Below are 15,520 nucleotides of genomic sequence, written 5' to 3'. Positions count from 1 at the left end.
CATCCCTAGTTGTTTTTTTCTGTTATTAATATTTCTGGTTCCTACATTATATATCAATATATATCAATACAGTCTGCAAGGGATACAGTCCGTAAGCACACATGATTGTGCGTGCTGCTGGTCCACTAATAGTACTAACCTTTAACAGTTAATTTGACTGATTTTCATTAATTACTAGTTTCTATGTAACTGTTTTTATATTGTTTTACTTTCTTTTTTATTCAAGAAAATGTTTTTAATTTATTTATCTTATTTTATTAGTTAAAAAAAAAAAAAGGACCTTATATTCACCATACCTGGTTGTCCAAATTAGGCATAATAATGTGTCAATTCCACGACAGTATATATCGATTGATATCGGTATCTGTAATTAAAGAGTTGGACAATATCGGGATATCGGATATCGGCAAAAAGCCCTTATGTGGGCTCTGTACCGCGGATGTCGTCGTGGCTTGTGCAGCCCTTTGAGACAGTTGTGATTTAGGGCTATATAAATAAACATTGATTGATTGATTGATTGATTGATTGATTGATGGTAACCTCCTGGGGAAAATACAGTGCCGTTCTTGACCAATGCAAACAACGACAGTAACAAAACATGGGTGTGAACACAAAACTGAGCATTGTTGTTTTTGCTGAGACAGCATTTCAGCAAGAATAGTGAATCAGGGAAAATGACTTCCTTTAACAGTGGAAGTTGCAGTGCGTTAAAAGCAAAAGTATGTCACAGTTAATTGTAAGCATGCATATCCCTAAATTGTAGCCCGAGTGATGCATTTCCACACAACAAGAACAGACAATTAGGCATCGGTGTCTGTTCCGGAGGAGATAACTGCACAATGGTCTCCACAAATCCCTCCATCACCTGAGACGGGACTCCCCGGTGTTTATAAATCAAGACATTAGAGTCGCCCTCTCGGGAGAAATAAGGGCTTCTCTTCCTGCCGACCATTATTGCAACAATAGAATAACAAGGGCGCTGCTCTGTGTCTTGAGCTAATTGTTCCTGAATGATGAAGACGGAGTCGCCCAGATGTACGGTACATCACGCAATTATCTGCTTCTGTGCTTTCAGGGCAAAATCCTGTCAACAAAAGAAGTTGGCTCCTTTCCAAGCGACGCCGTGAAGCCCTGCCCTTGTGTGAGCAGCCTTCCCCACTCGCTCGTCAACATACCTCAGACTTTGTGACTTCATGTGTTTACAGCCTGCACTAATGAGGGCAATATAGGCAGGAATCACAGCAAGAAGTACACAACCCAAGACCAGTCAAGTTGTCACGTTGTGTAAATGGTAAATACAAACAGAATACAATGATTTGTTAATCCTTTTCAACCTATATTCAATTGAATAGACTGCAAAGACAAGATATTCAACTTTTGAACTGGTAAACTTGGTTATTTTTTGCAAATATTAGCTCGTTTGGAATTTGATGCCTGCAATGTGTTTCAAAAAAGTGGCAAAAAAGACTGATAAAGTTGAGGAATGCTCATCCAACACTTATTTGGAACATCCCACAGGTGAACAGGCTAATTGGGAACAGGTGGGTGCCATGATTGGGTATAAAAGCAGCTTCCATGAAATGCTCAGTCATTCACAAACAAGGACGGGGCGAGGGTCACCACTTTGTCAACAAATGCGAGAGCAAATTGTCCAACAGTTTAAGAACATTTTTACAACCAGCTATTGCAAGGAATTTAGGGATTTCACCATCTACGGTCCGTAATATCATCAAAGAGTTCAGAGAATCTGAAGAAATCACTGCACGTTAGCGTAATAAATATTGAATGCCCGAGACCTTCAATCCCTCAGGCGGTACTGCATCAAAAAGCGACATCAGTGTGTAAAGGATATCACCACATGGGCTCAGGAACACTTTAGAAAAACCACTGTCAGTAACTACAGTTGGTCGCTACATCTGCAAGTGCAAGTTAAAACTCTCCTATGCAAAGTGAAAGCCATTTATCAACAACACCCAGAAACTCCGCCGGCTTTGCTGGGCTGGAGCTCATCTAAGATGAAAAGTGTAAAAGTGTTCGATAGTCTGACGAGTCCAAATTTCAAATTGTTTTTGGAAACTGTGGACGTCGTGTCCTCCGGACCAAAGAGGAAAAGAACCATCCGGATTGTTATAGGCGCAACGTTGAAAAGCCAGCATCCGCGATGGTATGGGGGTGTATTAGTGCCCAAGACATGAGTAACTTACACATCTGTGAAGGCGCCATTAATGCTGAAAGGTACATACAGGTTTTGGAGCAACATATGTTGCCATCCAAGCAACGTTATCATGGACGTCCCTGCTTATTTCAGCAAGACAATGCCAAGCCACGTGTTACAACAGCGTGGCTTCATAGTAAAAGAGTGCGGGTACTAGACTGGCCTGTCTGTAGTCCAGACCTGTCTCCCATTGAAAATGTGTGGTGCATTATGAAGCCTAAAATACCACAACGAAGACCCCCGGACTGTTGAACAACTTAAGCTGTACATCAAGCAAGAATGGGAAAGAATTCCACCTGAAAAGCTTCAAAAATGTGTCTCCTCAGTTCCCAAACGTTTACTGAGTGCTGTTAAAAGGAAAGGCCATGTAACACAGTGACATCTTTTTTGCCCTAGGTTGCTGCCATTAAATTCTAAGTTAATGATATTTGCAAAAAAAAAAAAATAGTTTCTCAGTTGGAACATTAAATATGTTGTCTTTGCAGTCTATTCAATTGAATATAAGTTGAAAAGGATTTGCAAATCATTGTATTCTCTTTTTATTTACCATTTACACAACGTGACAACTTCACTGGTTTTGGGTTTTGTATATGAGACAATCCTTTTAAGGAGTGGAACACCTCTAGTAGATAGTAAACTATTAAGACTGTGCATTCTGCTGTAAAGATAAGTGTCTTTATTGGGGTCGTGCAGGCACTTTATCAAAAACCTCAGCTTGAAGACGATGCACTTTGGATTTGGCGCCAAGATGATTTAATACAGCGGTCATTGGATGACGGCTTCAGAAAATAATTAACACCTTTTGTTGTGTTCTCTCCAGGTCCCAAAGCCCATTGATTACTCCTCTCAACCATGGTAAGTTAACAAATAAGCTTCCGCTACCTAATTAAATCATCAATAAGAAGGTAGGAGTCCTCCCTAAATCACAGTTGTATCGAACAGAACTAAAGACAGCAAATGGATACGGATGTTTCCGGCTGTAAAAGCACTTCCCAGTTAGTTAAAGACGGATTCCTCCTGGGTAAACAACTCGATCCTAAGTGAACGAGAACGTTCCAGCATAACGCGTGACCACACAATTGCACATAAAAAAAACCATATGCCGTATTTTCTGGGCTGTAGAGCGCACCGGTTTAAAAGACGCGTCCACCAAATTTGAGAAAAAATACACATTTCTATGTACCGTATTTTTCGGAGTATAAGTCGCACCGGAGTATAAGTCGCACCTGCCGAAAATGCATAATAAAGAAGGGAAAAAACATATATAAGTCACACTGGAGTATAAGTCGCATTTTTGAGGGAAATTTATTTGATAAAACCATACTTGCCAACCTTGAGACCTCCGATTTCGGGAGGTGACGGGGGTGTGGTTGGGGGCGTGGTTAAGAGGGGAGGAGTATATTTACAGCTAGAATTCACCAAGTCAAATATTTCATATATATATATATATATATATATATATATATATATATATATATATATATATATATATATATATATATACATAAGAAATACTTGACTTTCAGTGAATTCTAGCTATATATATATATATAGTTATTTTATTTTATATATATATATATATATATATATATATATATATATATATATATATATATATATATATATATATATATCAATAAGAGAAATACTTGAATTTCAGTGTTCATTTATTTACACATATACACACACATAACACTCATCTACTTATTGTTGAGTTAAGGAGTATATTTACAGCTAGAATTCACCAAGTCAAGTATTTCATATTTTTATATATATATATATATATATATATATAAGGAATACTTGACTTTCAGTGAATTCTAGCTATGTATATATATATATATATATATATATATATATATATATATATATAGTTATTTTATTATATATATATATATATATATCAATAAGAGAAATACTTGAATTTCAGTGTTCATTTATTTACACATATACACACACATAACACTCATCTACTCATTGTTGAGTTAAGGGTTGAATTGTCCATCCTTGTTCTATTCTCTGTCACTAATTTTCTAACCATGCTGAACACCCTCTCTGATGATGCATTCTGCTTCGTCTCCTTGTTGTGTGCGCAGTTGTGCACTGCACTCTCTAAAAGCCGTAGATGTTATTGTCACATATGCATGTACAGTAGATGGCAGTATTGTCCTGTTTAAGAGTGTCACAACATTGCTGTTTACGGCAGACGAACTGCTTTACGGTAGACAAAAACGTGACTGCTGTTGTTGTGTGTTGTTGCCGCGCTGGGAGGACGTTAATGAAACTGCCTAAAAATAAACCCACATAAGAAACCAAGAACTCGCCCTGATCATTCTACAGTTTTAACGTGATTGGGCAGGCACGCTGTTTATATTGTGGGAAAGTGGACGTGAAAACAGGCTGTCGACACGTCACTCAGGTCCGCATGGAGCTGGAGGGGGCGTCGCCTGAATTTCGGGAGATTTTCGGGGGAAAATTTGTCCCGGGAGGTTTTCGGGAGAGGCGCTGAATTTCGGGAGTCTCCCGGAAAATCCGGGAGGGTTGGCAAGTATGGATAAAAGCCAACACCAAGAATAGACATTTGAAAGGCAATTTAAAATAAATAAAGTATAGTGAACAACAGGCTGAATAAGTGTACGTTATATGAGGCATAAATAACCAACTGGTATGTTAACGTAACATATTATGGTAAGAGTCATTCAAATAACTATAACATATAGAACATGCTATACGTTTACCAAACAATCTGTCACTCCTAATCGCTAAATCCCATGAAATCTTATACGTCTAGTCTCTTACGTGAATGAGCTAAATAATATTATTTGATATTTTACGCTAATGTGTTAATAATTTCACACATAAGTCGCTCCTGAGTATAAGTCGCACCCCCGGCCAAACTATGAAAACAACTGCGACTTATAGTCCGAAAGATACGGTACACAGTATTTGCCACACCCGACTATAAGCCTGTGCAAAAGATTTTGTAAATGACATGTTTCCAAATGGTGCAGTAAAACGGCCGATCAAACAAAACAGAGGTCATCGTCAAGGACCCACTAGCTGCGGAAGCTAGCTCTCCAATCAGCTAAACAGACCCTATAACTCCATACAGACATCTTGGTGAATTTATGAAACTGAAACAGTACAAAAAGAATGCCATTGTAAGTTGATAATATTAACAAAGACAGTTGTACATGTGTTGGCATATTCGCTAATGCTAACAACACTAGCTTTATTACATAAATATGCATGAACACACTCCTACATCACACATGGAACGGTTTAGGAAGTACGGATTGTTTTAGTTATATTGTAACTAACAAATGTTGCTTGAATCACCAAAATTGATTGCCGGGCGTGGCCACCACTGCTTCTCACTGCTCCCCTCATCTCCCAGGGGATGAACAAGGGGATGGGTCAAATGCAGAGGACAAATTTCACCACACCTAGTGTGTGTGTGACTATCATTGGTACTTTAACTTCAAATGATGAAGAATCCTATCAAAAACACTATGGGTGGTTATGTTTTCGGTTTAAGGCACGAAACAGGAAGTACTTTTTTTAAACCCGCAGCACCTGAAGTTAGGGAACTTGTTCAAAAGAGGACGTCACAGCACAAACAATAACACACCATTCTGTGTTATCGGAAACCTTAGTTGAATACAAAACATTATGGCCGCTTGAGAAAAGTCCATAGTTGCAGTGTTTTAGCAGCGGCTTATCATCTGGAAAATAGGGTATGTCATGTCTTGGTCGTCTATAACCATCTTGTCACGGTCGGGCAGAAATGGCGGCAAGGTGGGGTGGACACGGTTCCAAGGAAGGCAAAAGCAACAGGGAGTGCTGCTCAACATTCCTCACCACAAACAACATTTGACCACCGGACAGAATTAGTAAATACAAATACTAATTAGACAACTGAGTACACCTGGACTAGACACAAGAGGAAGGAGAGTTGATTGGAGGAAACAAGGACCAGGAAAAGACAGGTACAATTCATGACAGACATGCAAGACAACCAGAAACAGGTCATGACAGTACCCTCCCCCCAAGGGACGGATTCCAGAAGTCCTCAAGTCCAAACACAAGAAAATGTCAAAAAGCTTTAGGTTTAACATTATAAGTAGCTTGGCAAACCACAAACAGAGGAGGGAAGCTATCCGGAAGCCGGCCATGAGGACAGAGTCCACATCGCCCAGGGTGCCTGGCCGAGGATGGGCTAGAGTTGGTGTCCCGCCATGAAACAGATCATGACACATGCATCTCTAGTTGCCTAACGATTCTTGATGTCGTGTGAACTTCTTGCGTCGCAGGTTTGCTGGGCCAATGGAGAGACTCCAGGCAGAGGCAGAACTCATCAACCGAGTCAACAGCACCTACTTGGTTCGCCATCGCAGCAGAGAGTACACGGAGTACGCCATCAGTATCAAGTAAGTACTAATTCACGAGGCAGTAGACCAGATATATACGGCCCAATAAGATTTTCAACGTTTTACATATTTTTTTTAGACCTTTAACATCAAAAGTGTAGCCGCCATTATGATGTGCAGTGCTGTTTTTAAATGACCGTAAGTCTTGAACTATAGAAAGTATTTCAATGGTTGAAATCTGCACTTTTGAGTTGTTATAGGAGTTATTAGGGTAATCTACGTCACAGCAGCTCAGACCAGGAACAAAGCAGAGTGGGCGGGGTTTGTTTTCAGAGCAGCCAGCCCCGAACGCATGTGTCAGGAACAGATGCGGAAGCAGATTTTTACAACACATTTCTGCATAAAAGTGATAATATATCATATTATAGGTGTTTATTACACGTTGCATTCATATTTTGCAGTTTGTTACATGTTTCTTGTGTTTTGCTTGATTGTAAAATATGTCTATGGAGGAGCTGGTCTGATGTTCATATCTTGTTAATATTCAGTGTTTTATTGTCAGAGGTGGGTAGTAACGCGCTACATTTACTCCGTTACATCTACTTGAGTAACTTTTGGGATAAATTGTACTTCTAAGAGTAGTTTTAATGCAACATACTTTTACTTTTACTTAAGTATATTTATAGAGAAGGAACGCTACTTTTACTCCGCTACTTTTATCTACATTCAGCTCGCTACTCGCTACTAATTTTTATGGATCTGTTAATGCACGCTTTGTTTGTTTTGGTCTGTCAGACAGACCTTCATAGTGCCTGCCTTACTGGTGACGTTTCACTTCGTTCCACCAATCAGATGCAGTCACTGGTGACGTTGGACCAATCAAACAGAGCCAGGTGGTCACATGACCTGACTTAAACAAGTTGAAAAACGTATTCGGGTGTTACCATTTAGTGGTCAATTGTACGGAATATGTACTGTACTGTGCAATCTACTAATAAAAGTTCCAATCAATCAATCAAAAGTGTGAAGGAAAAAAGATACTTTTTTTATTTCAACCGGACATCCCGTCAAAAGCCTAAAGACTGACCGCACATTAGGACGTTCCTGTCTTCACAATAAAAGTGCCGCTCCATCGCGCCTGCGCTTTCAAAACAAGAGTCTCCGAAAGCCAGCGCAAACAAGCTAGCAAGCTAAGGAGTTTGACGCCAATATATTTCTTGTAAAGTGTATAAAAACGAATATGGAAGCTGGACAAATAAGATGCCAAAAACCCACCACTTTCATGTGGTTTTAGACAGAAAGGAGGAACTTTTCTTCTCCTCCATTTGAAAACGTGGACGTTATCATCACTACTGTCTGATTACAATCAATGCAAGTCATCAGAATCAGGTAATACACCAACTTATATTCTTGTCTTCATAAAAGAAAGGAATCTATATCTTAAACATGCATGTATATTCATTAAAACATCTTTAACATGTAAACAAAAACAGCTAAATAAATACATATAAATTATATACTGTATATATCAATGTATATGTGTATATATATATATATATATATATATATATATATATATATATATATATATATGTGTGTGTGTATGTTACTCATCAGTTACTCAGTACTTGAGTAGTTTTTTCACAACATACTTTTTACTTTTACTCAAGTAAATATTTGGGTGACTACTCATTACTTTTACTTGAGTAATAAATCTCTAAAGTAACAGTACTCTTACTTGAGTACAATTTCTGGCTACTCTACCCACCTCTGTTTATTGTTCGTAGTTAATATTGTAAATCCCACTTTCTTTATTTTCATGTACATTTTGGGTGTCCCATTCAGTAAAAAACTGTAAAATTCCATTCCTTTTTTTGAGGTGGTCTGTCATAACTTTCAGACATTGTGACTTTTAGTATTAGTGTTCCTGACAAAAAAGGGACCTCAACACACATACTGTACAGCAGATTATTACAGCTAAATGTCTATATATCATTTTTACACACATACACATTGGCCCCCCCAGACACATTTTTTTCTCTCAATGTGGCCCCCGAGTCAAAAATATTTGCCCAGCTCTGCAGTGGACGGTTGTCACTTTAATAATAGCACCCTTGTCATTTTAGCAGACAAAAATTGTGTTATAGCACAGCAAAGCACTGGATTAAACTATATTTATATGACAAAAAAGTACACTCACAAAACTTATAAAAATGGTTTGTAATATTTTTTCAGTTAAATGCCACTTTTATTACACTCCACCAAACTAAATACAACTTGGCGTGCTCTGATCACTTGCTTCAGTAAAGACCAAAAGTTTGGACACATCTTCTCCTCATTCAATGGGTTTACTTTATTTTCATGACTACCGTATTTTTCGGACTATAAGTCGCAGTTTTTTTCATAGTTTGGCCGGGCTCCAGTGCGATTTATATATGTTTTTTTCCTTCTTTATTATGCATTTTCGGCAGGTGCGACTTATACTCCGGTGCGACTTATACTCCGAAAAATACGGTATTTACATTGTAGATTGTCACTGAAGGCATCAAAACTATGAATGAACACATGTGGAGTTCCATCCATCCATCCATCTTCTTCCGCTTATTCGATGTCGGGTCGCGGGGGCAGCAGCTTAAGCAGGGAAGCCCAGACTTCCCTCTCCCCAGCCACTTCGTCCAGCTCCTCCCGGGGGATCCTGAGACGTTCCCAGGCCAGCCGGGAGAGATAGTCTTCCCAGCGTGTCCTGGGTCTTCCCCGTGGCCTCCTACCGGTCGGACGTGCCCGAAACACCTTCCTAGGGAGGCGTTCGGGTGGCATCCTGACCAGATGCCCGAACCACCTCATCTGGCTCCTCTCCATGTGGAGGAGCAGCGGCTTTACTTTGAGCTCCCCCCGAATGACAGAGCTTCTCACCCTATCTCTAAGGGAGAGCCCCGCCACTCGGCGGAGGAAACTCATTTCGGCCGCTTGTACCCGTGATCTTGTCCTTTCGGTCACGACCCAAAGCTCATGACCATAGGTGAGGATGGGAACGTAGATCGACCGGTAAATCGAGAGCTTTGCCTTCCGGCTCAGCTCCTTCTTCACCACAACGGATCGATACAGCGTCCGCATTACTGAAGACGCCGCACCGATCCGCCTGTCGATCTCACGATCCACTCTTCCCCCACTCGTGAACAAGACTCCGAGGTACTTGAACTCCTCCACTTGGGGCAAGATCTCCTCCCCAACCCGGAGATGGCACTCCACCCTTTTCCGGGAGAGAACCATGGACTCGGACTTGGAGGTGCTGATTCCCATCCCAGTCGCTTCACACTCGGCTGCGAACCGATCCAGTGAGAGCTGAAGATCTTGGCCGGAGGAAGCCATCAGGACCACATCATCTGCAAATAGCAGAGACCTAATCCTGCAGCCACCAAACCAGATACCCTCAACGCCCTGACTGCGCCTAGAAATTCTGTCCATAAAGGTTATGAACAGAATCGGTGACAAAGGGCAGCCTTGGCGGAGTCCAACCCTCACTGGAAACGTGTCCGACTTACTGCCGGCAATGCGGACCAAGCTCTGATACTGATCATACAGGGAGCGAACTGCCACAATAAGACAGTCCGTTACCCCATACTCTCTGAGCACTCCCCACAGGACTTCCCGGGGTACGCGGTCGAATGCCTTCTCCAAGTCCACAAAGCACATGTAGACTGGTTGGGCAAACTCCCATGCACCCTCAAGGACCCTGCCGAGAGTATAGAGCTGGTCCACAGTTCCACGACCAGGACGAAAACCACACTGTTCCTCCTGAATCCGAGGTTCGACTATCCGGCGTAGCCTCCTCTCCAGTACACCTGAATAGACCTTACCGGGAAGGCTGAGGAGTGTGATCCCACGATAGTTGGAACACACCCTCCGGTTCCCCTTCTTAAAGAGAGGAACCACCACCCCGGTCTGCCAATCCAGAGGTACCGCCCCCGATGTCCACGCGATGTTGCAGAGTCTTGTCAACCAAGACAGCCCCACAACATCCAGAGCCTTAATGAACTCCGGGCGGATCTCATCCATTATTGGCCTTGCCACCGAGGAGCTTTTTAACTACCTCGGCAACCTCAGCCCCAGAAATAGGAGAGCCCACCACAGATTCCCCAGGCCCTGCTTCCTCATAGGAAGACGTGCTGGTAGGATTGAGGAGGTCTTCGAAGTATTCTCTCCACCGATCCACAACATCCGCAGTCGAGGTCAGCAGAGCACCATCCCCACCATACACGGTGTTGACACTGCACTGCTTCCCCTTCCTGAGGCGGCGGATGGTGGTCCAGAATTGCTTCGAAGCCGTCCGGATGTCTTTTTCCATGGCCTCCCCGAACTCCTCCCATGTCCGAGTTTTTGCCTCCGCGACCGCTGAAGCCGCACACCGCTTGGCCTGTCGGTACCTGTCTGCTGCCTCAGGAGTCCCATGAGCCAAAAGAACCCGATAGGACTCCTTCTTCAGCCTGACGGCATCCCTCACCGCCGGCGTCCACCAACGGGTTCTAGGAATTACCGCCACGACAGGCACCAACCACCTTGCGGCCACAGCTCCAATCGGCCGCCTCGACAACAGAGGCACGGAACATCGTCCACTCGGACTCAATGTCCAGCGCCTCCTCTCTGAGCTGCCACCTTACCGTGGTAGAGGAGTTTGCGTGTCCCAATGATCCTAGGAGCTATGTTGTCCGGGGGTTTCTATGCCCCCTGGTAGGGTCTCCCAAGGCAAACTGGTCCTAGGTGAGGGATCAGACAAAGAGCAGCTCGAAGACCGCTATGAAGAACACTAACAAAGGACCCAGATTTCCCTCGCCCGGACGCGGGTCACCGGGGCCCCCCTCTGGAGCCAGGCCCGGAGGTGGGGCACGATGGCGAGCGCCTGGTGGCCGGGCCTGTCCCCATGGGGCCCGGCCGGGCACAGCCCGAAGAGCCAACGTGGGTCCCCCCTCCAATGGGCTCACCACCCATAGCAGGGGCCATAGAGGTCGGGTGCAGTGTGAGCTGGGCGGCAGCCGAGGGCAGGGCACTTGGCGGTCCGATCCTCGGCTACATAAGCTGGCTCTTGGGACGTGGAACGTCACCTCGCACATGTGGAGTTATGTACTTAATATAAAAAAAATGGTGACATAACTGAAAACATGTTTTATATTCTGGTTTCTTCAAAATAGCCACCCTTTGCACACTCTTGGCATTCTCTCCATGAGCTTGTGAAGTGAAAACCATTTCAGGCGACTACCTCTTGAAGCTCATCGAGAGAATGCCGAGAGTGTGCGGAAAAAGTCATCAGAGCAAAGGGTGGCTATTTTGAAGAAACAGGGAGTGCTGCTCAAAATTCCTCACCGCAAACATTTGATTACCGGACAGAATTAGTAAATACAAAGACTAATTAGACAACTGAGTACACCTGGACTACACACAAGAGGAAGGAGAGTTAATTGGAGGAAACAAGGACCAGAAACGCAAGATAACCAGAAACAGGTCATGACAGTACCCTCCCCCCGAGGGACGGATTCCAGAAGTCCTCAAGTCCAAACACAAGAAAATGTTAAAAAGCTTTAGGGTTTAACATTAAAAGTAGCTTGGCAAACCACAAACAGAGGAGGGAAGTCATGGGGGGCGGCCAGAATGGCAAGGCCAGCGGAATCGAAGAAACTAGAATATAAAACATGTTTTCAGTTATTTCACCTTTTTTTGTTAAGTACAGAACTCCACATGTGTTCATTCATAGTTTCCATGCCTTCAGTGACACCTTTGCTCTGATCACTGCTTTGCACACTCTTGGCATTCTCTCCATGAGCTTCAAGAGGTAGTCACCTGGAAGGGTTTTCACTTCACAGGTGTCATAGTTTTGATGCCTTCAGTGACAATCTACAATGTAAATAGTCATGAAAATAAAGAAAACGCATTGAAATGAGAAGGTTTGTCCAAACTTTTGGCCTGTATTGTACAAACCCCGTTTCCATATGAGTTGGGAAATTGTGTGAGATGTAAATATAAACGGAATACAATGATTTGCAAATCATTTTCAACCCATATTCAGTTGAATGCACTACAAAGACAAGATATTTGATGTTCAAACTCATAAACTTTTTTTTTTTTTTTTGCAAAATAATAATTAACTTAGAATTTCATGGCTGCAACACGTGCCAAAGTAGTTAGGAAAGGGCATGCTCACCACTGTGTTACATCACCTTTTCTTTTAACAACACTCAATAAACGATTGGGAACTGAGGAAACTAATTGTTGAAGCTTTGAAAGTGGAATTCTTTCCCATTCTTGTTTTATGTAGAGCTTCAGTCGTTCAACAGTCCGGGGTCTCCGCTGTCGTATTTTACACTTCATAATGCGCCACACATTTTTGATGGGAGACAGGTCTGGACTGCAGGCGGGCCAGGAAAGTACCCGCACTCTTTTTTTACGAAGCCACACTGTTGTAACACGTGCTGAATGTGACATTGTCTTGCTGAAATAAGCAGGGGCGTCAATGAAAAAGACAACGCTTAGATGGCAGCATATGTTGTTCCAAAAGCTGTATGTACCTTTCAGCATTATTGGTGCCTTCACAGATGTGTAAGTTACCCATGCCTTGGGCACTAATGCACCCCCATACCATCACAGATGCTGACTTTTCAACTTTGCGTCGATAACAGTCTGGATGGTTCGCTTCCCCTTTGGTCCGGATGACATGATGTCGAATATTTCCAAAAACAATTTGAAATGTGGACTCGTCAGACCACAGAACACTGTTCCACTTTGCATGAGTCCATCTTAGATGATCTCGGGCCCAGAGAAGCCGGCGGCGTTTCTGGGTGTTGTTGATAAATGGCTTTCGCTTTGCATAAAAGAGCTTTAACTTGCACTTACAGATGTAGCGACCAACTGTATTTAGTGACAGTGGTTTTCTGAAGTGTTCCTGAGCCCATGTGGTGATATCCTTTAGAGATTGATGTCGGTTTTTGATACAGTGCTGTTTGAGGGATCGAAGGTCACGGTGATTCAATGTTGGTTTCCGGCCATGCCGCTTACGTGGAGTGATTTCTCCAGATTCTCTGAACCTTTTGATGATATTATGGACCGTAGATGTTGAAATCCCTAAATTTCTTGCAATTGCACTTTGAGAAACGTTGTTCTTAAACTGTTTGCTCACGCAGTTGTGGACAAAGGGGTGTACCTCGCCCCATCCTTTCTTGTGAAAGACTGAGCATTTTTTGGGAAGCTGTTTTTATACCCAATCATGGCACCCACCTGTTCCCAATTAGCCTGCACACCCGTGGGATGTTCCAAATAAGTGTTTGATGAGCATTCCTCAACTTTATCAGTATTTATTGCCACCATTCCCAACTTCTTTGTCACGTGTTGCTGGCATCAAATTCTAAAGTTAATGATTATTTGCAACAACAAAAAAAATGTTTATCAGTTTGAACATCAAATATGTTGTCTTTGTAGCATATTCAACTGAATATGGGTTGAAAATGATTTGCAAATCATTGTATTCCGTTTATATTTACATCTAACACAATTTCCCAATTCTAATGGAAACGGGGTTTGTATATATAACATGTTGGCTAAGTTAGCAACATTGATCCCTCCTGCTACCATTTCTTATTCTCTGGCATATCAGATGTTGCGCTGAATTTCCCAATCTACAAGCGACACTCAAACAGTCCCATTATAAAGTGTTTATGAGCTGGTGTAAAACAGCAAGCGCCACAAATAAATGAGGACCACTATAAATTAATGTATGTATGGGAAACACTGATAGAATAAGCCTTTACTATGCTTTATTTATGGTTTTAGCATACGGTAAATATATTAAATTGTGGCGATAATGAGATGTAATAAGATCTTTAAAAGTGTCACAATACACTGACTTGTCGCCGTGATAAACCCGCGTCGCCGATCTAACGTTAACGACTGTCAATTGATATTTACCGCACTTAAAAGGAAATTACTCTTCACAATTGCCTGGGGGGGGGGCTGGCGGCGGAAAAAAAACAATTTGTCGCTTTAAATAAAAGGAAGAAGACCGCAGAGGTGAATGATTTCGACGAATGAGGAATATGCGAGTAGGCAGGGAGCCGTTCACCCGATCACCCATCATTTGCACGTCACCCACCTTTAGGACGCTATGCATTCCATTATGGTTCCCACAGGGGGCCAGGGGGCCGACCACCGATCGATGGCGGTGATCAGAGAGGGAAATTACACTCATAACTTATTCAATGGCCCACAGGTACAACAACGACGTGAAGCACATAAAGATTCTGACCAAGGAGAGCTGCTTCCACATCGCCGAGAATAAGAAGTTTAGGAGCCTATTTGTAAGTCTGTTCAGCCTTTTTCCTCTTTTTTTTCCTGTTCAATTCCACCACTGCAATTCATGAATAAATCATTGTGTTCATTAGTGAAGTGTCAAAACATGAGTTTTGTTTTAGCAGCGTGCACAAAAATAACTTTAGATTATAAGGACGTGCTTATTCTGGCCTGAGGGCTTTGGCATTATGATATACGTCATATTGGAAAGGTTCGCCACTTACGATGGACCGGAAGTACAACTAGATGAGGCAATTCCTGAAGGGATTGCGAGTGAATGCTGAAGTTGAACTGAAATGCTGACATAATGTAGTATGAATTTAGTTTTAATGTTGGAATGGTTTGAATGTTGAAGAGTTTGAATTTCCAGGAAAAAACAGGAATTGGTTTGGAACTTGGGAAAAGTGTTAGTTTGAATGTCCAGGATGAGTGGAATGTGTTGATGTTGGAATGGTTTGAATAGGTTGAAAAATGTGGGAATTGTGCAACTTGGAAAAATGTCCCATTTCTTTCAATGGGAACTTCCTGGAAATTTGGGAATGATTAGGAGCATAAATGTCCTGAATAAACTGAATTGGTTGGTGTTGGAATTGTTTAAATCGGT

The 15,520-nt window shown here is 42.3% G+C and overlaps 1 protein-coding gene across 2 annotated transcripts in view; it reads left to right on the top strand.

Moving 5' to 3' along the window:
* LOC133609850 (guanine nucleotide exchange factor VAV3) overlaps positions 1-15,520 on the top strand; it is a 253,478-nt gene that overhangs the window by 205,541 nt on the left and 32,417 nt on the right. For both annotated transcript variants that reach the window (XM_061965862.1, XM_061965861.1), the window contains exons 21-24: positions 1,076-1,141; positions 3,036-3,070; positions 6,529-6,645; positions 14,837-14,924. In XM_061965862.1, coding sequence (XP_061821846.1) covers positions 1,076-1,141; positions 3,036-3,070; positions 6,529-6,645; positions 14,837-14,924 — 306 coding nt within the window. The remainder of the gene's footprint in view (positions 1-1,075; positions 1,142-3,035; positions 3,071-6,528; positions 6,646-14,836; positions 14,925-15,520) is intronic.

This window comes from Nerophis lumbriciformis, linkage group LG07 (assembly GCF_033978685.3).
Source record: "Nerophis lumbriciformis linkage group LG07, RoL_Nlum_v2.1, whole genome shotgun sequence".
In the NCBI taxonomy this organism is placed as follows: domain Eukaryota; kingdom Metazoa; phylum Chordata; class Actinopteri; order Syngnathiformes; family Syngnathidae; genus Nerophis; species Nerophis lumbriciformis.
The sequence above is the reverse complement of the archived record's forward strand: the minus strand, read 5'-3'. Positions and strand labels throughout refer to the sequence as shown.